Genomic DNA, 26590 nt, shown 5'->3' with positions numbered 1-26590 from the left:
ACGTGACAACGAAAATCATACAGCATATTTAATAACTGGTACAAACAATGATTTCAAATGAGCTACTACCATTTTATCATGATTGCTTAATTTTACATCTTGCCAAAATTCTGGTCTTATTGATAACTGATCTTGAATATTTTCAAATGTTAATCCCAATGGTAAATTCAATAAAGGGGTCCATTTCGGTGCCCATGCTCCGGAAAGAACCTGCAAAATGATGAATTATTAAACATGTGAACCATTTTCAATCATAATTTGTTAATTTTCATCATCTTACTTGATCGTATTCGTTGTCAGCGATGTAAAACATCTTATAAAGTAATGTTTTCTTAATACTTGCAGATGCAGTGATCCCTAATTTCACTTTTAACCAATCGGCGTGACTTTTGAGATAATTATAAAGTACCTGAAAATGAAAATTTCGATTGTTTTGGTGTTTAAATAATTCCAATTTGTATTATAAATTTTATATTGGAGACTGGTACTTTTAACGAAGCTCGCCCTAATTTATCTTTCAACATATGTTTCACTATGATTTCATTGACGCTATCGTTTTCGATGTAACTCAAATTTGGAATCGTACTATTGCTCACTTCGCTGTGAAAACAGAATCATCAAAATTTGAGCAAATTATAATTTTTATTTATTTTTTTTTCAAGTTACCCAACACTTTTCTGCAAATTTTGGAATTTTTTCGCCTCAGTTCTGCATAAACCTTCGGAAATACGAGACTCGTTACCCAATTCATCGTACAAAGCTGTCATCATCAGCTGAATGAGCACAGAGTCACCAGCAGGCAGTATATCAGGTGGCAGAATATTTTCAATTAAAGTCGCCGTAATTACGACGCCTTCCGGAAGACAGTCAACAACCGATGTCAAATTTTCTATGTATTCTGTGATTATTTCATCGGCTGGTGATTTCTACAAACAATTTCATTGTGATAAGAATCATTTCATTATACGTCATTCGTTGTAAAGAGATAAGCCAGTCACGTAGGTACTTACTGGATGTTTATTTTGAGAAACGTACTTAATGATGTATTTAATCGTTGGTTCAATCATCGATAATATTGTTTGTATCCACTGGGGTCTGTTTTGATTCCAAATCTAAACAAATAGGTATCTGTTTCCTTATCTTAATTACCTACGAAGGTATAAATCGTTTCAACAGGTTCAAAATAACTATAGGTACCTGCGAATGACTAAAATATACAGCCCATTTTTCAGGCACTTCTTCTAAAACCTTGATCAGAGTCTTCTGAATGAAAATCTTATTACCTAAGGCGAGTAAAATATACACGACTGCGTTTTCAATACTGCTAAAAGTAGCACAGTCTTCTCTACAAAGAAACCCTGGAAAACAAATCACAGTAGGATTAATTTCCAAAAGCTATAAATACCATTTTAAAATTCGCTTTTTTGGAGCATTATTAGCATTACGTATCGCATGTCTTTTAAATCATTGAATTTAGGCAAATGTGTTTGTTCTTTCAAAGATTTCTATCTGTAACCCAAAATAAAAGAAACCTCGAGCATTATATCCACCAACTGACCTACTGATGTTGAGCTCTGACCTTTTAATTAATTGCTTTTCATTTATATGAATATTAATCACGTTGTTGCATGCTCGAGTGAAATGTATACCGGTACGTAAATATGAATACACCATTCTCTGCTATACCTACCTAAATTATTTAAAACTTTTATCGCACTGCAGGGGTGAAAAACCTACCCACATATAAGTTTACGATTTTGCAATAATTACCTACCGTTGCACTGTTCGCTGTTCATTTCGGTTTCTTTGCCATTGAGTTCGATAATCACGTGGTGGAGGATTTCGTGCACGATCCAACAATCGTTCATCCTTGTGATCTACGAAGTATATCATTTTTAGTGTCGTAGAGTGATTTTTCGGACAAGGGGGGGGGGTGTGAGAGGACAGTTTTTCGAGATATTTACTTTCAAAAGTAATGGCCAGATGGGCTGTGCACGAGATAGGAGTACTAGAAGTTCGTATTTAATGGCCAAATTAGGCGATAACATGCTGCAAATCTGTAAACCATCGGGAATTTCTTCGTTTCGTCCAGAAGCAGCGAATATAATCCAAGGTTCGACCGTGTTGGCTGGTTTTTTCGTTAAACAAGGAGCATTGGAGAATCCGTGCTTAAAATTCTATAAATTTGATTGACACTAAATTAATTAAAATTTGGAAAAGAAATGTCCATACAAATAGGTTATTAATTAGGAAAAATCAGGGGCCAGTTTTGAATATTTTTTTTGCTGTAGGCGACATGAATTTTACTATGTATTTCTTATAAGTACTTAAAGCTCCTCCAATCATATTTTTTGAAAAAAAAAAAAATACAAAATTGTTCATCATTTTTTTTTTTTTTTTTTTTGTTAATTTTCAGTGATGTTGATAATTTGTTGAGCATTTTTACATCATTTAACACAATTTTAACATTTTTAAAATGCATTTTTAGCAAATTTGGTTGAAATTTCATTACATTCAGCCAAATTTCAGTGATTTTGTTTTTGAGAGTTTTTACACTACATACGATACTGTAAATCGTTTTCAACCCTTTTTTATGTGTTTTTTGGTAAATTTTACAGAAATTTCATCACATTTTTAATAATGTTCAGGGATTTTGATAATTGTTTTCTTGAGTGTGTATTTTTTGTCAATTTTTAGCGATTTTGAAGTCTTTTTGAGTGTTTTTTTCATAGCTTTAACAAGTTTTTAAACCTTGTCATGCTTTTTTTTTTGGAAAAAAAATTTGTAGAAATTTCATTATTTTTTAGGATTTTTCAGTGATTTTTTTTATGGATTTTTAGCAAATTTTGTTGAAGGTTGATTTTCAGTGAATTTTCAGCAATTGTTTTTTTTTTGATGTTTTTGGAATTTTTTCACTAATTTCTGTTTGTTTTTAGTGACGTTGACACTTTTTTGAACGCTTTCACATCAATTAAACTCATTTTAAACAATTTTTCGTACATTTTTCACAAATTTTGATGAAATTTCATGACTTGGTTTTTAGTTAACATTAAACTCAAAACAAAAATCTTTCCATAATTTCCAGTGATTTCTTATAAATGCCTTTTTTGGGCATTTTTACATCGCATCAGCTCAATTTTAGCAGTTTTTATTAACTTTTAGCAAATTTTGATGAAATTTCAATACTCCAAATTAAATGTCAATGACTTTGACGCTGTTTTGAGTGTGCTTAACATTTTTTCAACATTATTTCGTGCGTTTTTAGCAAGTTTTGTTGAAATCTCATTACTTTTTGTCAACTTTTAGTCATCTTAATGTTTTTAAAAATGTTTTTACTTCTATTTAACAAGTTTTTTGTACTTTATTATGCATTTTTTTTTGAAAAATTCATCATTTTTTCAGTAGTTTTTAGTGATTTACTTTTTTGTGCACTTTTATATCATTTCAACACAATTTTCATATTTTTTGGCACTTTTGGTGAATTTTTTTTGAATGTTTTATTGCTATTTCAACAATTTTTTAGAGTATTTGATGCTTTTTTGAATGTTTATACATGACTTTCATACATTTTAGTATTTTTTCATGCACTTTTAGAAAATTTTGTTACAATTTTATTTGGTTTTTGTCAATTTTTCAATGCTTTTTTGAATATTTTTACACCAATTTAAACACGTTTTTAACAATTTTTGATAAATTTTGTTGAAATCATTACTATTTTTTCAGTTTGCAGTAATTTTGATTTTTTTAAAAATGTCTTTACATCCATTTAAGATAATTTGAATGCTTTTTCAGACATTTTTGGTAAATTTAGTTGAAATTTCATTACTTTTTGTGAATTTTCAGTAATTACGTTTTTAACATTCCTAATGGATTTTTGATAAATTTTGTTGAAATTATTAATTTTTTCTTTTTTGTGAATTTTTAGTGATTTTGATTTTTTAAAAATATTTTTACATCAACTTAAGATAATTTGAACACTTTTTCATCCATTTTTAGCCAATTTCGTTAAAACTTCACTATTTTTTGTCAATTTTTAGTGATTTTAATATTTTTTTGCTAAAAATTCCATCATTTTCAATAATTTTCAGTGATTTGAATGCTTTCTTGAGCATTTTTTACATCATTTTAACACAATTTCAACACTTTTTCATGCATTTATAGCGAATTTCGTTGAAATTTCATTACTTTCGGTCAATTTTTAGTGATTTTAATGCTTTTTCCTTATGTTAAGTAGGAAATTTTTGAAAATCTACATTTCTTTTTAGCTTTTATTACTCTTTTCTCTGAGTTTGCAATTTTACAATTTTTTAATATTCTAAAACAATACTGAATACATTCAACTTAGGCACACTTGAAATTTAAAAATTTGAATTTTTGTAAAATTTAAATTCAAAATTTAAAAATATTTTCAAGAAACAATTCTTTATGGCCTCTTATAATTAAAATATCATTCAAGATTGAGCTTTTATGGTTTAATGAGTATGATGCAACCAGTTTCGAATTTTTTGAACTTTCTATTCATGTTTTTTATATTTATCTTTCAATCATTTTTTTTTTTTTTGTATTTTTATTAAAATTTCAGATCATTACAAATTATATTGAGAAAAACTACACACATAAAAAAAATAAAAACAGCAATTTTCATTTTTTTTTAATTTCCAAACTGTTTTTTTTCAACAAAATTTCGGTTATGGTTACGGTTACGGTTCATTTTGATCTCAGAAAAGAGTTACGGTTACAGTTGGTGATAATTTCCTTAAAAAAAAATTTTTGATGAAGGTTAGGTTAGGTTAATTTTTTCCTAAATTAGATCGTTCTGCAACATTTTGCTCAGAAAGTGAAATAAATTGCCCACAGTTACTCCTGTAATGTGATTTAAAAAATTTAAAAATCAATTCTCCTTCAGCACAAAATAATAGGCAACTTATTCTATATTCTTGTAGAAAAATTGGACATCATCCTCAGTCATCTGGATGGGTCGAGGGTCAGGGAGGATCTTTTTAAAAATTTGCTCTATCCAACTCATAAGTTCCATGCAAATTGCTAGCAATTGAAACTTTGCAACGAGATTATCACTGACACTTGAAAAGCGATTTTTCATGAATGATGTCTGTAGTTCTTAAAAAAATCAATCGTCCAGAGCGAAAGGATTGCTTTAAAGATACAATATAACTCGTTCATTTTTAATCAAAAAAATTACCAAGGAGATCTTGAGAACCCTTGGTTCCCTTAAGCCCATAGACTGCTATTGAATCATCTAAAATATTTGCAGATTAAAAAAGTTAAATCGAAAAATAATATAAATGGTACCTTATAGAGCACAGAAAGAGGAGTCCCCCTCAAAATGAAATAAGACAGCAGCAAATGACACTTGACGTGAATATCTCGTATTGCGTTTGACGTCACATGACATCCCAATAACTCGTCTGCATTTTCTGATATGTTGGGCAGTACTTGAAACACGCACAATAGTATATTACTAATATCCGCTGTTACCAGAGAACCCCTGGCATACCCAGCTTTTATCTAAAACATTACAATATGACATTATTCCAAAAGTTTCATCTAATCAGCTGATAGGAAATGGCCTTTTGTAGGGACCTACTTGCATATATCTTGAAGTTAAAATGGTCAAAGACTCGTTTAAAATGCCAGAAAATATTCTTTCAGCTGTTTTCGGAGGCATTGTGTTCCATAAGTCGTCTTGGGTACCTTTTGAGGCGACATATTTTCATTTTTCATGTACATTTATTCGGACTTTTTCAAATTAAGATAATTGAAGTATAGATACCTTGAATATACAGCCACCACATTTGAATGGTATAAGACGATCTTTCACCTTCAAAGAAAGGATATTCGTCCGTCCAGTTGAGGCAATCGACATCTTGCAAGATGTACAGAGCTATAAGCCTATTATGCAGATCTAACAATCGTTCAGCCAAAGCTTCAGCCATATCTTCGAATATTTTCAAGTCTTTTGATAGCAGGGGCCTACAAAAAAAAACATTAGGTAGGTACTCAAAAAATAGGTACCTAGAACTCTTTATAAATGATTGTGGAATATCTTATACCCAGCATTGGTCTTCACTAGTTGTTGATTATAAACCCAAATCGTATTCCTGACCAAAGCAGCAGCTCCAATAGTACCAGTCAGTACAGATAAATCAGCATGATCCAGAGCTTCTTGAGAAAGAATATGTAAATGATCGATGAGTTTCATGGCACATTGGGAAATCAATAGGGCAAAATCTTTCGAAGTTATTGATTTACTTAAACTGATATTATCTTCTTCTTCAGTTTCGAAGTTGATCAACGATGCATCTAATTAAACAAAATTTGGCAAAAATTATAGCAAATATCTCCATCACACCCAAAATTATTCTATCTAACCAGATATACCTTGAAATATGGCGGACAGGGATCGAAACAATAAATAATAACTTTCTTCCCACCATGTGACCAGTTTAGTGGCCACGAATGTAACGTTACAAGGAAAATCTAGCGAACCTCCAACCACAGTAGAGCATACATTTTCTTGAATCACTTTCTGATGTTCGTTATAGTAAGCCCAGTCTCTTTGGAGCAGAATACGAACTCTGTCCATCAAATTTCCTTCTTCCATAATCTCCATTTTGAATTACTTTTTTACCAAAATCTAAAAAATCCAAATTCATTGCAAGTAAGTTTATACAAAATCAAGATCTACCTATTTCAATAGACACGAATACGAATTAATTTCAGTATACCTCGTAGGATGACACAGACTGAAAATTCGATTGTTTCTACCTTCCTTTAGCAGGGCATGCTACATTATAAATTCACGATAATATTAAATATAGTTTTCCCGTCATTATTTAAATTCGTTTTATCGCGGTGCTGCGCGCTTTGACATAATAAATTCCTTTACGTTCCCCTTCTCTGAACACAAGCTAAAAGTCGAAAAAAAATCAACGTATGCTAATTCACGTAAGGATTCGTGTCATGTTAAATAAATCTCTCATTTATAGACATCTTTTGGAAAAGAAATTTTCGTAAACGAATTTTCTTAAATTGATATAAAACACGACATTGGCTCGCTATTTTTTTTCCTTTTTGGTTCGCTTCGCGACTTTCGACTTTCGAGTTGCCAAATGTGCAATTTACACATTGTTGCATGCTTCCATAGCATCGGTTTTATTGCCTCGATGCCTCGAATGCTGTTTATTGCGTCGCGAGGGCGTTCATTAAAATGAACGAAACAACCGTTTGTAAAACTTAATTACTACATATGCCTTAATTAAGTTAACAGAAAACTTCAATTGGTTTACGTATCTTTTTTAATTGCATCAAATCGACCAAAAAATATTACATACCCTTATAAAGAATTATTCTGGATGGATTCGGTATTGTCGTATTAGAGATGGAGTGACGAGTGAGTCAAGTTGATGACCTTTTCATTTCTCGTATTTCTAGTGTGATTTCAAAAATTTTTAAGTGGGAGTTATGTCGTATGTCGAGACCATGAAATTGCATTCGATTCTCGAATAATCCATCTAAAGGGATTTCCAATTCATTGAAATTATGCAAATTACATCGCATACCTATTTTTCAAACTGTATTTGCCTTGTATGTACGCCCAAAATTTTGATTGTCTACACCTTTACAAATTGTCCAACTAAGAAAGCCAACTTATTCAATTTGTTCGTGTTTGATTCACCAAAAGTTGAGTAAATGAATCGATTTGTTCGCGAACAAGTCACTTATTCGAATCAATTTGTTCGCGAATGATTCATTAAAAATTGAGTAAATGAATCGATTCGTACGTGAACGAGTCACTTATACGAATCAATTCGTTCGCGAATGATTCACCAAGAATTATTCAATTTGTTCGTGAATGTTTCACCAAAAATTGAGTAGATTAATCAATTCGTTCGTGAACGAGTCACTTATACAAATCAATTCGTTCGCGAATGATTCATCAAAAATTGAGTAAATGAATCGTTTCGTTCGCAAACGAGTCACTTATACGAATCAATTCGTTCGCGAACGAGTCACTTATACGAATTCTTTCGCGAATGATTCATCAAAAATTATATAATTCGTCCGCGAATTATTCGCCAAATATTAATTGATTTGTTCGCGAATGATTCACCAAGAATCAAGTAAATGAATCGATTTGTTCGCGAACGAGTCGCTTATACAAATCAATTCGTTCGCGAATGATTCACTAAAAATTCAATTCGTTCGTAAATGATTCACCAAGAATCAAGTAAATGAGTCGATTTGTTCGCGAACGAGTCGCTTATACAAATCAATTCGTTCGCGAATGATTCACTAAAAATTCAATTCGTTTGTAAATGATTCACCATAAATTGAGTTAATGAATCGATTCGTTCGCGAACGAGTCACTTATACGAATTCGTTCGCGAATGATTCAACAAAAATTATTTAATTCGTTTGCGAATGATTCACCAAATAATAATTAATTTGTTCGCGAATGATTCACCAAGAATCAAGTAAATGAATCGATTTTTTCGCGAACGAGTCGCTTTTACAAATCAATTCGTTCGTAAATGATTCACCACAAATTGAGTTAATGAATCGATTCGTTCGCGAACGAGTCACTTATACGAATCAATTCGTTCGCGGACGAGTCACTTATACGAATCAATTCGTTCGCGAATGATTCACCAAGAATTCATCAATTCGTTCGTGAATGATTCGCCGTAAATTGAGTAAATGAATCGATTCGTTTGCGAATAAGTCACTTAGGCTATACGAATCAATTCGTTCGCGGATGATCCTCAAAAATTGAGTAAATGAATCGATTCGTTCGCGAACGAGTCACTTCACAAATTAATTTGTTCGCGAATGATTCACCAAAAATTATTTAATTCGTTCATGAATAATCCACCAAAAATTAGGTGAATGAATCGATTCGTTCGCAAATATAATTATTCACCACAAATCATTCAATTCATTCGTGAATGATTCACCAAGAATCAAGTAGTTGAATCGATTTGTTCGCGAACGAGTCGCTTATACAAATCAATTCATTCGCGAATGGTTCACTAAAGATTCAATTCGTTCGTGAATGATTCATTAATAATTCAATTCGTTCGTGAATGATTCACCATAAATTGAGTAAATGAATCGATTCGTTCGCGAACGAGTCACTTATACGAATCAATTCGTTCACGAATGGTTCACTAAAAAATTCAATTCATTCGCGAATGATTCAGTAACTATTGTTCAACTTATTCGGATTCACCTACAAATCAATGAATTTGTTCAATCGCCAATCAATTGTGAATGACTCGATTCGATTCCGTTTGCGAATGATTCACGGAAAAAAAATTGATAAAAATCACTATTTCAGTATAGTAACCGGATCCCATTCAAAAATAATAGTGATTTTTACTCAGCCAAAAAATACATTTTATCTAGAATTAGGTAAAAATTTATTACTCTCATAGTAAAATTTACTAATCTCATAGTAAAAATCACAATATTTTTGAATGGGATCCGGTTACTGTATGAAATAGTAAAAATTATCCATACTTTTTTTTCCGTGTTCAACAAGAAATCAATCAGTTTATTTAATCAACCAATCGTTTGTCAAATGATTCGATTCGACTGTAAACAAATCAATTGCTGTGCTTACAAATGTTTCAAAAAAAGTGAATCAATTCGTTCGTAAAAGATTTTATTTGAAGAAAAATCGGTCTCCTCACGCTAAATGCGTGAGTGTTTTTTTTTCAAATTATGCCTTCTGAGCCCAAAATTTTGATTGTCTACACCTTTAAAAATCATCCAACTAAGGAGGCCTACTCATAAACTTATTCAATGAGTTGTAAATTGTTCTCAAATCCTTTAAATTGCAGCAGGTGTTCTCAAACAAACAATCCTACCTACTAAATTTACCTAATCTACTTCTTAAATCATCATTTACCTAAAACACGACAAATTGTGTGCCATTATAACGAAGGTCTACAGAAGGCAGTGAACATTGCAAAATGAATCGACTGAATGAAAAGAAAAAAAAGCAAATGCATAATCGAAATAAAACAAACCAACGATTCTTTTCAGTCACCTTGAAAAAAAATAAAGCACTTTTATTATAAGCAGCTGCGTTCCTATTACGAGTAAATTTCACCAAAAAAAAGGAAAAACACAAGCTCTACTTTGCCTTGCTCGAAATCAATTCGTTTTCTACGCTAACAAATAGTTTTCATTTCAAATTAACCTACATATAGCAGTAAAATGCAAAATTTCTACTTCCGGAACACCGGCAGCATGGCAAGCTTTATCGTATACCTATGCCTACGTCTTTTAATAAATCAAGTTATATCAACACTTACCTAGTTTACTGATTAAAATATATCTTTAATTGACTTATATTACAATTCTTAGATAAATGTTGATACAAAGTAACGTACGAAAACGCGCACTGTTAACCTATTTGTACTTCTAATGCTTTTCTTTAATGGAGGAATGATTACACACCTCAGTACCAGGTTCCGAACGGTTCCTTTGGGCTTTTATTGTATAAATCAATGTAAAACATGCATTAAGCATTATTCGCACGAAACAGTAGCACGTCTGAGTCTACTATACTACCTAATTCGTACAGCATATTCGTGGAAAAATATCGATGGAATTTGGATTTTTTTTATCATAAAGAGTTCTTTTTTTTAGTTTTATAAAACTTCGGCTGGCATTTTGTCTCCGTTTAAAACTGCTAAGACGTTCAGAGCTGCTAATTCTTCCATAGATTTACGACAGTCATGTGTATTGTAGGCTATGTGAGGAGATAGAACTAGGAAAAAAAAGATGCAAAAAATATTTTTCCTATCTAGGGGTGAAAAGTACTACTTTTCCAACCTCGCGAGAATCGCTCGGATGTAAAAATAAGTACTTTCCACCCTCGTTCAGGAAAAATTACTTCACTAAACTCGGAGAAAAAGTGATGTTGAACTCGTGTGAGTTGTTCCCCTCACTTCGTTCGGGTCACAAACCTCACCCTCGTCAAAAATCACTTTTTCGGCCCTCGTTGTGTAATATACTAATGCAGTGTTTACAAACAGGTCCTTTTTTAAAACCTATGGTATCCATTTCGTGATCATTATTGATTCCTTACCAACGTTATGCAGTTTCATGAATGGGTTATCGAGAGGCAATGGCTCTTCGTGGAATACATCGAGACCAGCACCGGCAATTTTTTTATTTTGGAGGGCTTCGATCAAAGCTGCTTCATCTAATAAGTCTGCAAACAAGGAATGAAGGAAATAAGATTCATAAAATTGTGATGAATATGATTATATTTACCTATCAAAGTTTCAAAGTTCATCAGTTCTCACCTCCTCGAGCAATGTTGATCAATATTGCATTGGATTTCATTGAATTTATTCTTGCTCTGTTGAATATTCCTTTAGTTTGGGCAGTCTGTGCCAGGGCCACGATAATGAAATCACTTTCTGTTATTATGAAATCTAAAGATTGAAATTCGGCTCCAAGCTTGTCAGCTGTGATAAGAATTATAAGTGCACTGTCACCCATTGCATCAAGGTTATTTACTTTAGCTTCAAATGTACTGTAAGGCAAAAGTGCTCAAATTATGGCAACCTTGAAGGTTTTTTTTTTGATAAAAGCAACCTTGCAAGCCAAATACCTTAGAGAAAATTTTGCATGTATTGAACATCTTACTTTCAAAAAATAAAAATTTGCGAACATTTTTTTTGAAAATGGTAAATTTTTGCTCAAAAATGGTCATTTTGAAATTTCAAAATTTAAAAGTGGTCATTCAAAATTACCCATGTAAAATTGACGAAGTCTTGCTTTCAGCTAAAATACCTAGCAAAAAGTCTCGCCTGTAATCAAATCAAGAAGTACCTATTGGTTTTGTCCTAAAAACCGCTCAAAATTTTCAATTTTTCAGAAATTGGTAAGAAGTCCTGCACTTTTTTTGAAATTGTCAAAGTCTTGCTTTTTGCCAAGAATTGCCAAAAAAAAGTTTAGTAAGTTGTTAAAGTCTAGATCGAGTTTTTTTTTGTACCTTACTTAATTTTTTCTACATTAAAATTTGTTGCCTCGTATTTTGTAACTTTTCTGGTTACTTGGTTAGATTTTCCTTTTTTCATCTTTTTTTGGCCAAAATTTAATTTTTTTAAATTCATCATGCAGAAATATAAAAAAAACACAATGAGACCCTGAAATTTTTCCTGATGATGTATTTTTGCATGCTCTTTCGAGTTAGTTTTGTCCGATTCAAAACTTTTTTCGCCAGTTGGTATAGCTTCCTTTATTATAAGATGATTTTGGAGCAGATAGCCTGTTTTGGACAAAGTAGAAAAACTTATAGATACATAATTATGCTGAATCTGGCCACCAAAACTATTCGGTCTATCTGATCATAATTTTTTTATGTACCTACCTAAGTACATATTTGGATATTTCATCTTTCTCAATTACGTTCTTGAGCAAATGACAAAACTTTTGAAATTTTTCGGCTCAAAATCGGACATGGCATATAGAATTATCTGGCTTGAAAATTTTCCAAGTTGCAATTGTATTTTTGATGAGTGCAGTAGTGTTGAACCTGCCCTTACAAATTATCAAACTTGTCAAAATTTCTATTTGTCTTATAATTTTTCATGTTGAAGACCTTTAGGGCCACTTTAGAGCACCTTCCCTTACGTAAGTGCTAGTCAAACCTTCCAGATTTCTGCTGCGAGAAAAGTAAAAAATTTGTTTTGGATCAAAAGGTTTCAATCTCCTTATGATGGATAATCCTATTTGACCGCATCCAACAACTGCAACGGTTGATTTGTACAATCCGGTTCCAATCATTGACCTAGCAATCTTGTTATCAGGGTTCCACTCACCACTTTCAAAAAAAAAAAAAAATTAGAATAAGTCACATTGAGAATAAATGACATTATAGCTCTGATTGAGAATAGAGATATTAAACTCGGTACATAAAATAATCATCATCATTTGCTAACTTTAAAATTGCATTATGTGCTTCAACGACACGTCTGCCAGTGGCTAATAGCAAAGCTATAGCATGCTCTGCCACAGCTGGAACAGAGACATCGGGTGTATAACCAAAACCAACTCTAATATTTCTTGATTTCAGTTCTTCGATATCTAAATGATTTAATCCGGTAGATACCGTAGAAACCACTTTTAAATCATTTTCTGGAATTCAACGCCACATATTTGATCACAATAAACTAAATTTTTCATCATTCAACTCCCAAATGCATGTGTATCTTCCTCACCTCCAGCTGCAGCTATGACTTCCTTGTCCAGAGTGGTGTTTAAAGGAGTACAGACAATACCAAATTTTCCTTTGATACGTTCTTTTAATTCATTCTTGGAAGGGTTTAATTCCGAATCCCAACGGTCTATTTCAAATCTGTAGCCATCAAATTCATCAAGAAATACCTAACCTATAGTTTTTCCAAATGTTCTTCTAACAAAGATAGGTAGGTACATACTTTTCTTGAAGCAATTCATACAAAATTGATGGAAAATTATACCACGTAACGAATAACGATTTTTAAAAACCATTTTATAAATTCAAATACTTTGAATTCTCGAAATTTAACTCGCGACGATTTTTTTTTCAGAATCAAACTGAAAGTTGAACTACAATTACAAAAAACTCGTTTCAAATTGAATTTGAGCCTCAATAATACCTACCTACATTCCTATCTAATATTATCTGCTTTCAGCTCATGAGTACGTCTCATTGTGCTTATATTATTCATTTGCAATTTGCGTGTAAATGGTACACATTTCAACATTGAGAATGTATGAATTGAGTCTATATAATCACTCGTGAGTGCTCGCTACGTGAAACCATCGAGTATAATAATCCTCAACTAGGTACAATGTTCAAAATCGGATGAATGAAGAAAACAAAAGATAACAACATGTTTAAAATGTATTCTAAAATCCAACTTTAATGAAACATAAAAGGTGTAAACCTCAATTTCACAATTTGCACTAGATTGCATAATGCATATCTATTTATTCTGTTTGATAAGAATTTAATAAAATAATGTATCTAGCTCTTGCATTTTTGTTTGTGGATTACCTAAGTACATAACGTACCTTCAGAGGAAAGTAATAATTTCTAGTAATGAAGTTGTTACTATAAAAAATATCAACTACAGTCCTTCCCTTCTTTCAGACTATGTAACATAGAGACTAGAGAGGTACCTATAGCTAAGTACATTTTTAATAATTCTCAATCGTTTAATCTTGATATAGTGTAATATGCCTTCACCCTCTAGGTGGACATTCTCGGAAAGATTACCTGGTTAGGGGAATCGTCGTAACGTGGGAACTATCTGTGCATAAATTATTATGCACATAAATCACTTGGTACTTGTATCTTTACACAATACACCCATTTTATACATAAATCTGTCAATCATGTATAAAAGGGGTGAGCTCAGATCTTCTGGATCGTGGCTTCTCTGTATAAGACTTTGGCCACGAGCCTCACTTGTTTTCCATCGTCTGCAGCATAAGGTATCAAGTGGCATTGTGTCTTCATAGTGTTGAATTAAATGTATAAGTCTCTCAATGAGATATTTAATTCGTGTTTAACCCACTTCTAATGTGGTAATTCTATAATGATTTACTCATTTGTCAGTAGAGTAATTAACGTAAATGTAATTAATACCTATCGCGAATACCTATTTATCTCTTCTTGCGACTATCTGAGATGATTCCAGACATCATCAGGTAGGGTGTGTGTTACGTGTGTCTCTCATGAACCAAGCAGCCACCGACAGCCACTATTATTGGGGTAGGCTAAGGGAAAGAGGTGGTGTGACAACGGGCAGTGTTTGGTAAGTAGGTACTTACATGGTGGTGTCTCCACTGATTAATGATTAATCATAAGTTAGCACAATTAATTAATTATATCGTGTATCCACGGGCTTAGGGCAAGGATCCTGACTCGTAGATAGGTATGTTGATTGATACCTATTTGCTTACCTATACCATCTTGTGATGGTATAGATGTCTTATTGAACTATATGATCGGCAACAATCTTATGGCAAGGATCATAGATTGACATATTAGGACGAAGATCGAGAATATTATAATTAAACACATTAATTATAGTAGTATTGATGTCTTTTAGTACAATAAATAGTGTTATCGGGATGATGATGATGTTAGGTGCTCATTTCATTATTATTCTAACATTTAGTTGTTTTCGTTAATATCGGATCGGATACCCATGTCTAGTGACATTAGGAGACATAGGCTAAATTCAACCCCCTTAGGTAGTTTCTCATGTAACCCCCCTTGTAAATAATCACTCTTATCTGAATCATCCAATCCCAGTTAATACCACTTTAACGATAACAATATCATTATTGTACTGACATAGTGTAGGTGGCCCGCATCGTTATAAGTGGTCATTCTATTAAGGACCACTTAAAGGGATGCTTATTTTAGCTACCCCTTATACCGATAGGTATCGGAAACGTGTAGGTATCTTTTAAATAGAAAGAAATGTACAAATACCAGTGTATTTGTACATTTGACGTCACGAACGGCTGGATCCCCTTTACGAAGTAAAGACTATATCAATTACAGGGTTGACAGCCGCGATGACATTTACACCCCGAGATAGGAAAACAAGGCGATTAATTAAACAAATTTATTAGTAAGAATGCTCGCTTATTGACAGATAGCGGCATTTCTTTGATAATTAGCGCCTTAAGCCTTTTCCACACCTCTTTTTGACCATATTATCTCGGGGGAGGGACCAAAAATACCCTGTTTCTTACATATACTGAGATTCGAAGAAGTTCAGTATGAGAATAGGCATCGGATAGTGCACAATCTCGGTTCCTCGTCTCGAAAATAAGTGTTACGCGTTTTTACTTTAATATCATAGACATTCTTATCATGGGATGAAGGAATAAAAATATGAGAACGAGTTCGCGTTCGAAGGTTTTTGCTTTTTCCCATCCCTTGATGGCTAATACTACTGTGATTTCCGCGATCTTCAGTCCGTTGATCTGCACCCCAATCAATAATGTGTACTTACCTTTTTGGGTGGTTTGCCATTGTGCCGGTAATGAGCAAATCAAGCCAAGTCAAAGTGATACCTCGTTTAGTTAAGTGTCATCATTGCCTACAGTATTGGACAGGCCCAGACAAGCGATGACAAACGTGTACAGTTTTGGTGAGTAAGTTTGAATTAACTTACTTCAGCTGGCGACTTTAACTACAGCTACTCGCCAGTGGTGATAGAATAATTTGTAATCTTGAGGGATTTTGGGTTATTCTAATTTATTTAGTTATTTCATGGCAATGGAGTGTAGACAAAATTACATCTTGTTTCTTTCGATTAATGTAAATGTATCTTTTCTAATCGTAGCTATATTTTGATATTTATAGATACGATTACAACAAGTGTTTAATTTATTGTAACATGACGTGAAAATGTATATACTCTTCCTTGAGGGGGCTCATAGGGAAATATTGATGTTTGTATAAGGATCATGTATTTTTCTATGTAAATTACCCATCAATAAAATGTTTTTAATTTGTACTGAGAGTCTGAATAAGTTCTTTCCTCACTACATAATGATTGATCATAGTTAATCTCCATACTACGTAACAGCCTCTGAATGAGCTAGTCCAGGCAACTAACAACAACCTTCACTTTCTTCCCTTAGAGAAAGTGAATAAAATTCTAAATAGGTATGCAAGGAGTTATTACCAAGTTCACCTATGTCAGTATGGCGCTTTTTAACTATGTCAGTACTTCCATGAATTTTAAAAAATTTGAATTGGGTTAATTTTTCCATTTTCAAAAAAAAAATCAAAATTTATTTTTAATATGTAATAAGTAGGTATATTTTTTCCAGCATGAAAATTTTGGTTCTTAATTTCTCACTAAAAATCTACTCGTAAAACAAAATCTCGAATCAGAACCATAAAAATAAAGTTCGTCTCCAGTTCATAACACTTCTGCAGGCATTTTATCTCCATTTAAGACTGCTAGCACATTCAAAGCCGCCATTTCAGCCACAGAACTAAAACAATCTTCTGTAAGATCCGCTACATGGGGAGCAAGCACTAAAAAAAAAAAAAAAAAAAAATTGAAAAAAAGAGTCAACAATGTCAATGATACATAAGTATAGGTACTTATTCTTGCTATAATTATGGTGATTTTAGACGTACCGACGTTTTCCACTTCAATCAGAGGACTGTCAAAAAGTAAAGGTTCCTCTACGAATACGTCAAGACCAGCTCCGCCAATTTTATTATTTTGAAGCGCTTCTATTAAGGCCTCTTCATCTACCAAACCTACAAGCAAAGAAAAACAGTAGGTACTTCAATGAGGAAAATATGAAAACTAGTTTTTCAGATTCAGTTGTCTTGTCCTCATACCTCCTCGAGCAATGTTGACTAATATTGCATTCGGTTTCATAGAATTTATTCTAGCTCTGTTTATTATTCCTTTAGTTTCAGCAGTCAGTGCAAGAGCCAGAATAATGAAATCACTTTCTTTCATAATGAAATCCAAAGATTGAAATTTGGCACCAAGTTCATCAGCTAACAATAAAACAAAAATCGTACGTACGACGTACTTACTTACAAGCATAATTAGAGGCATCATCATATTAGGTATTTTAGGTAGTTTCCAGTTTTATAAAATACGAACCTTCTATCTTTCTGCTACGGCCATAGTAAAGAATATTTTTAGGATCAAAAGCTTTTAATTTTTTCAAAATAGATAATCCTATTGGACCACATCCAATAACTGCAGCTGTTGATTTGTGTAATCCTCTTCCCAGCCTTGACATTTTAATCATGTTATCAGGTTTCCACTCGCGTCTTCGAATTTAAAAAAAATAAATAAAAATAAAAAAATGGAAAATTCTCGTAGAAAAAAATGATCAAAATTTGCAAACCTTAAAACTGCATTATGCAGATCAACAATACGTCGTCCAGTGGCCAATAACAAAGCTAAAGCATGCTCCGCTACAACTGGAGCAGAGACTTTGGGAGTATGACCAATTCTAATTTTCCTCTTTGACTTCAATTCGTCAAGATCCAAATGATCAAGACCCACTGAAAGTGTACTCACCACTTTTAAATCACTTCCTAGAATTCGAAGAAATATTATAGGTAGGGTATTCGAATAATCTATAAATTTTTCAGTAGTTGGGTGCCTACTCATCAACCATTTCCTAGAACGTCTAACTCACCAGCAGCTTCTATGACTTCCTTGTCCAGAATATCTTGAGCACAACAAACAATAGCATATTTTCCTTTAATTTGCTCTTTTAATTCATTTTTGGAAGGTTTTACTTCTGAATGCCAGCGAACTACTTCAAATCTGTAGATAGGTACCTAATTGTAAAATTCATAGAGAAAACAGGTACCTACCTAGTCTTCCACTTTGATCCTCAAGCACAGATTACTTTTCTTCGAATTTATTGAGGTACAGTAATTCTATAAACGTAGCTAAGTAGGTAGACAATATAGGTAGGTACGTACTTTTCTTGCAGCAATTCAAATAGAATTGATGGAAAATTGGGCCGTGTAATGAACACAGATTTTTTTGCCATTTTTAGAGATCCAACACAGGTATTGTATAATCAGTATGAGTCACCGTGTATCTTTATGAATTGATCAACGGTTTATTATTTTAAATTACTTGGCAACTAAAGTTTAAACACAACCACTGATATTCACTTCACTGCTGTGGTATTATACAATGTATTCAGGTAGTATATCACCCATCCAACTGCTTCAACTTAGATAGATATCTACTGACATATTTGTTTATTTAACAAATTCGCACATATATACAACATTCGCAATGACTTTTCATATTTTCGTTATCATTCACAAGAAATTCAGATAATACCAGGTTAAGCTCGTTGTTTACCAAAAAATAAAGTTCAAACATGTCTATACTTATCATTTAGTATCTAGGTACTTGAAAATCTAGTAAGCTGTACATCGCATTGATGACATATTTATATTTATATTACTGAAGACAAAGATATCCAGAAATTGGCTGCATGTACGAAAAAAGTCAGCAACTTCAATGTTGTCTGTCTCTAGTCTATAACACTTCTGCTGGCATCTCATCTCCATTCAAAACTGCCAGCACATTCAAAGCTGCTAATTCTGCCATTGAATCAAGAGAATCGTTCGTCCTATAGGCTATGTGAGGAGTCAGCACTGAAAAAAAATCAAAATTTATCAATTAGGGTAAGTTATTAAAAAATAAATATTCTCAAATCATGTTCACATCAATTTCCATACCCACGTTATCCATTTTCATAAGTGGACTGTCAAGAGGTAGTGGCTCTTCATTGAACACATCAAGACCAGCTCCGCCAATTTTTTTACTTTTGAGAGCTTCGATTAAAGCGTTTTCATCTATTAGACCTGAATGCAAAGGAAAAAATATGAATTGGTGCAGGTGAACTATAAAAAATTACTACCACATCGCTTCTTACCTCCTCTAGCGATATTAACCAAGATTGCATTGGATTTCATCGAATTTATTCTGGCTTGGTTGATTATTCCTTTGGTTTGAGCAGATTGTGCGAGAGCCACGATGATGAAATCGCTTTCTTTCATAATAAAATCCAGTGACTGAAATTCGGCTCCAAGTATTTCGGCTATGGGGATAATTGTACGTGGATATCATTTAGACAATTCTGGGATAATATATTAGCTTCAATCTTATAACAAGACCAACCTTCTGGCTTTTTATCACGAGCATAATATAAAATATTTTTTGGATCAAACGGTTTAAGCTTTCTCAGGATGGAAAGACCTATTCTACCACATCCAATTACTGCAACTGTCGATTTATACAATCCAGATCCCATCAGTGATGTAGGAAACTTATAATCAGGTTTCCACTTCCCTCTTTACAATTATAAGAAAAAAATTGACACGTTACTTCTGATGAAATATGTACTTCCTTATACATTAATAATTATCATCATTATTTGCTAATTTCAAAACTCCATTATGCGCATCCACAACACGTCTACTGGTGGCTAATAGCAAAGCAATAGCATGCTCTGCTACAGCTGGAACAGATATTTTGGGGACATATCCAACTCGAATATTTCTTGATTTCAATTCTCTAACGTCCAAGAGATCGTATTCTGTCGAATGAGTGCATACTACCTTCAAATCATTTCCTGAAATCCAACAAAATACATATAGGTATGGTATTAGTCAAGTCAATCCATCAGAAAGTTGGCAAATTGACCAATAATGTTGCACCTACGTCCTACTTAGTTGACAAATTTATACTTGACTCATTTTTTCATTTGCTTATTTATTTTTCCAAGTAATACAATTATTGTGATAGCTTTTTATGCTATTTTAGTTTTTAAAATGTACATTTCCAAAAACTTTGGCCCTCGCTTCGCTCGGGCTAATTTGTTTTCCTTTTGCACAGTATGTTTGCATTTTCTAGAAAAACATTGCGAGAATTTGAAAAATGCAAACATCAGAAAAATGATTTTCTGTCGTCAAAAATGACTTCTCCGGTTTTTTGTGTTACAAATTGTTAAAAGCTTTTGCCCTCGCTCCGCTCGGACCCTTTGCTTTCACTTCCCCAATTCTAAATTTCTACAAAAATATTAGGTAGGTAAGTCTCGAATTTGAAAAATATCAAGATTGGAAGATATCATTTTTGACTTTGAAAAATGACGTTTTTCAGACTCTCAAGTTACAAAATTTTGCAAGCTTTTGCCCTCGCTTCACTTGGGTCAATTCCATTTCGTTTTTTGTTCAAGCTCTTAAAATGAAATTACTCCCCAATTATACTTACATAAAAGTTTGAATAAAATTGCGTTAGGTAATTTTCAATTTTTTTAAATTTCCAGTAGTGTTGAATAAAAACATTGGGTCAAATACAAAAATTGGGAGTATTACCTCTAATCACAATTTCTAGCTTGAGCGAAAAAAGTGCAAGCAAAGCTGTTTTATTTGAGCAAATTTTTAATCGATTTTGCAGTTGGCATTTTCAACATTTCAAAGTTGGCATTTTTTAGAATTTACCCCCCTTGTAAAATCACTTTGCTACGCCCCTGCACTTCTTTGTCTACAGTCGAGCTACATTAACCCAGTTGACCAAATGCTATCAAATTTTACACTAGCACGAATGGTGCCGAAATATGAGGCACTTTTTGAAAAAATGTTAACAAATCAGTTGCGATTAGGTCGCATTATCGTAGCAGAATTGAGCACAAACAGCTGGCGTATAGCTAGCATAAAGCCAGCAATAAGTTAGCATTTTGTTAGAACTTTGCTTGCGATTCTACTATGTAAATGCGACTAAATCGCGACTGATTTGCCAGCATTTTTTGAAAAAAGTGTCTCATTTTTCGGCACGATTTATGCTAGCGCAAATTTTGCTAGCATGAGGCTAGCATTTTGCTAACGAGGAAAAGTTTGATCATCAGGAAAATTATTTTTACTAATTAACGTTTATGAATAATAGTGGAGGCAAATTGGCATCATATTTCAAAAATAAAAACATTTTTGGCCACCAAAGATTTTATGATGAAAAATTGTCTAGGGTAGTCCCCTGAATAATCCCTGAGAATTACCACCCCACAGACCCCTTGCTAATTTTTTTATGGGGGGTTGAACCTCCCCAAAATGGGTTTTTTGCAGTTTTATCCTCGGGGGTTGATTTTACGTCAAAAATAGCTTTATTTTTGAGTTCTACGTCAAATTCCCGATCTAGTGACATATCAACTGTCCTTCTACCTCCAAGGGGGGTGGGGCTAGAAGCATTCAAAAAAGGGGGGTTTCCTGAAAAATACATAAAGGTTACAGGCGCCTAAGAGGGGTGAAATGGGCCCCGAGAGTGTTCGAGTTGATACTAGCATGGAAGGTAGGTACCATTGAGAAACTACCGCGTGAAAAATTTCAAATCCACACCACCTCCCCTTTTTGGGGAACCCCCTTTTCTGAAATTTCAATAACACTTTTCTCAGCCCCATTTTAACCGATTTTGAAAATTTTTCAGGATGTTATGTATATTATTAGTAAGTATCCCTACAAAAATTTTCAACCCCCTCCCCTCATATTTACCTCTCAAAATACAGTTTTTCAACTTATTTGATGCTTTTTAACAATAGTAAAAATTGAGGGGGCCAAGTGCTCTGGAGAGAGCTAGGTGAGTGTAGCAAAAATCTTGACGTCATATTCGTGCTCAGCAGTATCGAATCTTAAGAAAACGACAACCTGCTCATTAATACTCAGTTATTTCCCAAAATTCCCATTTTAACCCCCACTCTCCCTAAGACACATTTTTACACCATTTTGAGGGGTAAATATGAGGGGAGGGGGTTGAAAATTTTTGTAGGGATTCCATACAGAAAGCTAACTGAAAAGTGAGGGGAATCAGCTAGCGTTTTTGTATTGTTAGATTGCAAAGTAAAAGCTAGATGAGAGAGACTATAGAGATCTGCTCACATTTTGCTAGGATTAGATTGCTAGGTAAATGTAAGCAGATAAATGAAAGCGTATTGCTATATGCTAGTGTAGAAAAGCAAGCAATTATTCGTCAGTAAAACGCTAGTGTTAAGCGAGCACAATTAGCATCATATAAAAGCTAGCTTGCTAATGAATTGCTAGAACATTATTTGCCAGAAAAAAAATGCTAGCAAATAGCTAGCTTTTTGCAAAAAATATTGGTAAAGTGCCCTAATGTCCACCACCTAGTTTATTTTTGTAATTTTAAGTCCTGTAATTGACATAGCTAAGCGCACAATGGCTTAAATGATAGCCACATACCTCTAGTTTAATGCCATGGAGTCATTAAACCTAAAACCCTCCCACTAATTTTCTATGACGTTTTTTCCAAAAAAAGCGAAAAAATCAAAAATTGCAAAAATGGTGTCCTAATTCCGACCACTCCAAAAAAATTGAAAAAAAAAAGGTAAATAATACGTCAACATCGTTGTTTATTAATTAAAATGGCACAAATAGAAAGGCAATTAGGTAATTAGGTATTTAAGCAAAAGGGGAACAAATACTCGTACTTATTCAATTTTTTTTCATTTTTCTGACACCGCATCACAAAGCTCATGTCCCCATTTAAAACATTTGAAAATAGTTTAGACGCCTTTAGATACCCACATTCTCGGTTTCTTACAGCTTTTACTGCTTTGTTCATTGCATCAGCACACCATTTTTTACGTTTTGGCGTTTTTTTCGAAAATCCAGGAAAATAAAAATTTTAAGTAAGCCAAATCATTGGTGGTCGGAATTAGGACACCCTATAAAATTAAACTTGATGGAAAACTTATCAACCTTGCCTGTAATTTATTCAAAAAATAATTATCAGCTTTTATTCATCAAACTACGAACTTTAAAAAATAATTGAACCTTTTTTTACAAAAAATTACACATTTGAGCAGCAGGCGATTGAAGTTGCTGGAAAAGTTTATTTTGACCTTTTGAATTTTGTTTTTTATCGATACCTTTGCGAGTTTTGGCTTTGTGGTTGTAATTTTGGTCTTAATCGTCTTGTCTGTGAAAAATACATGATATGAAAAAATGTTTTCCCGGATGGTAGAGACATTATTGGACAAGATATGCTGGTGGTCGGATTTAGGCACCTGGTCGACATTAGGGCACCTTATACCCTTAATGCCAGCTACAAAGAGCTAGTAAAATGCTAGCAATTTTCCAAAACGCGAATAAAATACTAAATTTGCTAGCATTTGGTCAAGTGGGGTATACCTTCCTCCATAAATTGCTAAGCTATTTTTGATACATATATTTTTTTCCAACATGAAGATTTTGGTTCTCAATTTCTTACACTTCTTAAATAAAAAGCTACTCTTAAAACAAAATCTCGAATCAGAACAATAAAAATCAGCTCTTCTCCAATTCATAACACTTCTGCAGGCATTTCATCACCATTTAGGACTGCTAGCACATTCAGAGCCGTCATTTCAGCCACAGCATTAAAACCATCTACTGTACGATCCGCTATATGGGGAGCAAGTACTGAAAAAAAAATCTCAACAATGTCAATGTTAAGTACCTACGTACATTCTTGCTTTTGGTGATTTTAGACGTACCAACGTTATCCATTTTAACCAGAGGACTGTCAAAAGGTAAAGGTTCCTCCACGAATACATCAAGACCAGCTCCGAAAATTTTTTTATTTTGAAGCGCTTCTATTAAGGCCTCTTCATCTACTAAACCTACAAGCAAAGAAAAACAGTATGTACCTGCTTCAATGAAGAAAATATCAGATTCGGTAGTCTTTTCCTCACCTCCTCGAGCAATGTTGACGAATATTGCATTCGATTTCATAGAATTTATTCTAGCTCTGTTGATTATTCCTCTAGTTTCAGAATTGAGTGCAAGAGCCAGAATAATGAAATCACTTTCTTTCATAATGAAGTCTAAAGATTGAAGTTGAGCACCAAGTTCATCAGCTATCATAATAAAGCAAAAATCGTACATACGACGTACAGACATTAATTAGAAGCGTCATTATTTTAGGCAGTTTTCAAAGTTCAACACTGTAGTATTAATGCATATCGCATAGGTAAGGTAAAAATACCAACCTTCTGCCTTTCTGCTACGGGCATAGTACAGAATATTTTTAGGATCAAAACCTTTTAACATTTTCAGACTACATAAACCTATTGGACCAGTTCCAATAACTGCAGCTGTTGATTTATGTAATCCTATTCCCAGCCTTGACGTTTTAAGCACGTTATCAGATTTCCACTCACGTCTTCCAATTGAAAAAAAAAATGGTACACATCATTTACCTAGATGGAAAATTAGTAAAATCAGAAAGAATGATGAAAATTTGCATACTTTAAAACTGCATTATGCAGCTCAACAACACGTCGTCCGGTGGCCAATAACAAAGCTATAGCATGTTCCGCTACAGCTGGAGCAGAGACGTTGGGAGTATAACCAATTCTAATTTTCCTCTTTGACTTCAATTCGTCAAGATCCAAATGATCAAGACCCACTGAAAGTGTACTCACCACTTTCAATTCACTTCCTGGAATTCGAAGAAATATTAGGTAGGGTATTCGAATAATCTATAAATTTTTCTGTAGGTGGTATACCCTACTCATCAGTCATATCCTAAAACGTCTAACTTACCCGCAGCTTCGATGACTTCCTTGTCTAGAGTATCTTGAGCACAACAAACAACAGCAAATTTTCCTTTTATTTGCTCTTTAAATTCATTTTTAGAAAGTTGTGCTTCTGAACGCCAGCAGACTACTTCAAATCTGTTGATAATTGTAAAATTCACGGAGATTTTCTTTAAATTTATTGAGGTACAATAATTCTATAAACGGAGATAAGTAGGGTGTAGATACATACTTTTCTTGCAGTAATTCATATAAAATTGATGGGAAATTGTGCCTTGTGACGAAAACAGATTTTCTTGCCATTTTAGAGATCCAGCGCAGGTATTGTAACCAGTAGGTATGATAGCTCACCGTATTAAAATTATTTTGAAACTTGAAATTAGAACACGTTCACTGATATTCACTTCACTACTGTGATACATATTATAATGTATTCAAGTAGTATCACCCACCAAACTGCTTCAATTTACGAGTAGATACGTATTACATATCTATCTCACGTCATTATATACCTACAACATTCGCAATCGCTTTTCATAATTTCGTCATCATTCACATGAAATTCAGATAATACCAGGTCCTAACCTCGTTGTTTGCCAAAAATAAAGTTCAAACATGCCTGCTCATTATTTAGTAGGTATCTAGGTACTTGAAAATCTGATAAAGCTGCGTCGCATCAATTATCTAGGTACCTACTTAATAAATTGAAGTGCTATTTTCTTTCTTACGCAATCACTGCAAAACAGCTGAACAGAAATTCGTGAAAAATGACTCGAACTGTTCGGCCTGGTTGAACTAAAATTCGTTTTGCGATTAGTGCCCTTAAAAAGCTGTAATTAAGCTTCAAAGTTTTGATAACGTCACGAAGATCTTGAGCTTTCATTTCCATGTCGAATATTTCCGATCTTACAAAATCATCGAAGCTTCAATTTTTATAATAAAATCCACTTCCGATTTCCGTGGTAATTTTGGTGAATTTCACGATTTGGGGAGGGCTGTATTATCAAAAAAAAACTATATAGCCTGCATCATCGACCTTTTATTCTCCTCATCTGGACCGCTTAGTATTCCAATGGTACATTTTAATGCAAACCTTCCAAATCACGTTTTTAAAGAACGCTTCTGCGCATTGCGCGAACTCGTCTATTACCCTAACCCGCGTATAACCCGATATGGAAGTTACCTTACCCCGCGTATTCAATTCTTTAAAAACGTGATTTGAGCATTGTTGGAAGTTTGCATCAACTACTCACTTGATTTTCAATAGGGCGTAATAGCAGTCCAAAAAGGTCCATGGCCAGCATCAAATTTTGGCACTCGAATTTCGACCAGCTTTGGTTTTATGTTATTTTCTTTTGATTCCAAGATTGATCGAATTGAATTTTGACCATTAAGGCATAAATTTAAATTGGTTTCATGTTCAAAATTTTTCAAGTTC

General features: G+C 33.4%; 4 protein-coding genes across 5 annotated transcripts; all 4 read right to left on the bottom strand.

The window, feature by feature from the left end:
• Nucleotides 1-15: 15 nt before the first annotated feature.
• On the bottom strand, nt 16-11242 carry LOC135849367 (uncharacterized protein KIAA0825 homolog). Of its 2 annotated transcripts, none has more exons than XM_065369759.1 (14): nt 11120-11242; nt 6400-6655; nt 6072-6321; nt 5792-5991; nt 5606-5712; nt 5311-5526; nt 1965-2177; nt 1775-1877; nt 1198-1358; nt 1011-1112; nt 667-926; nt 489-600; nt 281-409; nt 16-210 (listed from the first exon to the last, which is right to left on the bottom strand). In XM_065369759.1, the coding sequence occupies exons 2-14, from the start codon at nt 6629-6631 to the stop codon at nt 16-18; spliced, it is 2280 nt and encodes a 759-aa protein (XP_065225831.1). In that variant the 5' UTR covers nt 6632-6655; nt 11120-11242. The 2 variants fall into 2 exon arrangements, with proteins under 2 accessions (XP_065225831.1, XP_065225832.1); XM_065369760.1 differs by lacking the exon at nt 11120-11242 and adding an exon at nt 10341-10673.
• LOC135848388 (glyoxylate reductase/hydroxypyruvate reductase-like) lies at nt 10680-16081 on the bottom strand. Its single transcript, XM_065368289.1, has 6 exons — nt 16062-16081; nt 13263-13399; nt 12984-13179; nt 11340-11572; nt 11120-11245; nt 10680-10798 (listed from the first exon to the last, which is right to left on the bottom strand). The coding sequence occupies exons 1-6, from the start codon at nt 16079-16081 to the stop codon at nt 10680-10682; spliced, it is 831 nt and encodes a 276-aa protein (XP_065224361.1).
• Nucleotides 16082-16847: 766 nt separating this feature from the next.
• Nucleotides 16848-18751, bottom strand: LOC135849368 (glyoxylate reductase/hydroxypyruvate reductase-like). The gene is made up of 7 exons (XM_065369761.1): nt 18527-18751; nt 18235-18365; nt 17938-18130; nt 17688-17860; nt 17414-17578; nt 17204-17329; nt 16848-17098 (listed from the first exon to the last, which is right to left on the bottom strand). The coding sequence occupies exons 1-7, from the start codon at nt 18595-18597 to the stop codon at nt 16980-16982; spliced, it is 978 nt and encodes a 325-aa protein (XP_065225833.1). The 5' UTR covers nt 18598-18751; the 3' UTR covers nt 16848-16979.
• A 146-nt stretch (nt 18752-18897) lies between these two features.
• On the bottom strand, nt 18898-25649 carry LOC135848387 (glyoxylate reductase/hydroxypyruvate reductase-like). Its single transcript, XM_065368288.1, has 12 exons — nt 25385-25649; nt 25160-25290; nt 24863-25055; nt 24604-24776; nt 24307-24471; nt 24109-24234; nt 23919-24034; nt 23503-23552; nt 19746-19918; nt 19501-19665; nt 19304-19429; nt 18898-19219 (listed from the first exon to the last, which is right to left on the bottom strand). Exons 1-12 carry the CDS (start codon nt 25453-25455, stop codon nt 19101-19103), a joined length of 1608 nt encoding a protein of 535 aa, XP_065224360.1. The 5' UTR covers nt 25456-25649; the 3' UTR covers nt 18898-19100.
• Between the last annotated feature and the right edge of the window lie 941 nt (nt 25650-26590).

The sequence above is a fragment of the Planococcus citri genome, chromosome 5, assembly GCF_950023065.1.
Source record: "Planococcus citri chromosome 5, ihPlaCitr1.1, whole genome shotgun sequence".
Classification (NCBI taxonomy): domain Eukaryota; kingdom Metazoa; phylum Arthropoda; class Insecta; order Hemiptera; family Pseudococcidae; genus Planococcus; species Planococcus citri.
This window is presented reverse-complemented; position numbering and strand designations above follow the sequence as displayed.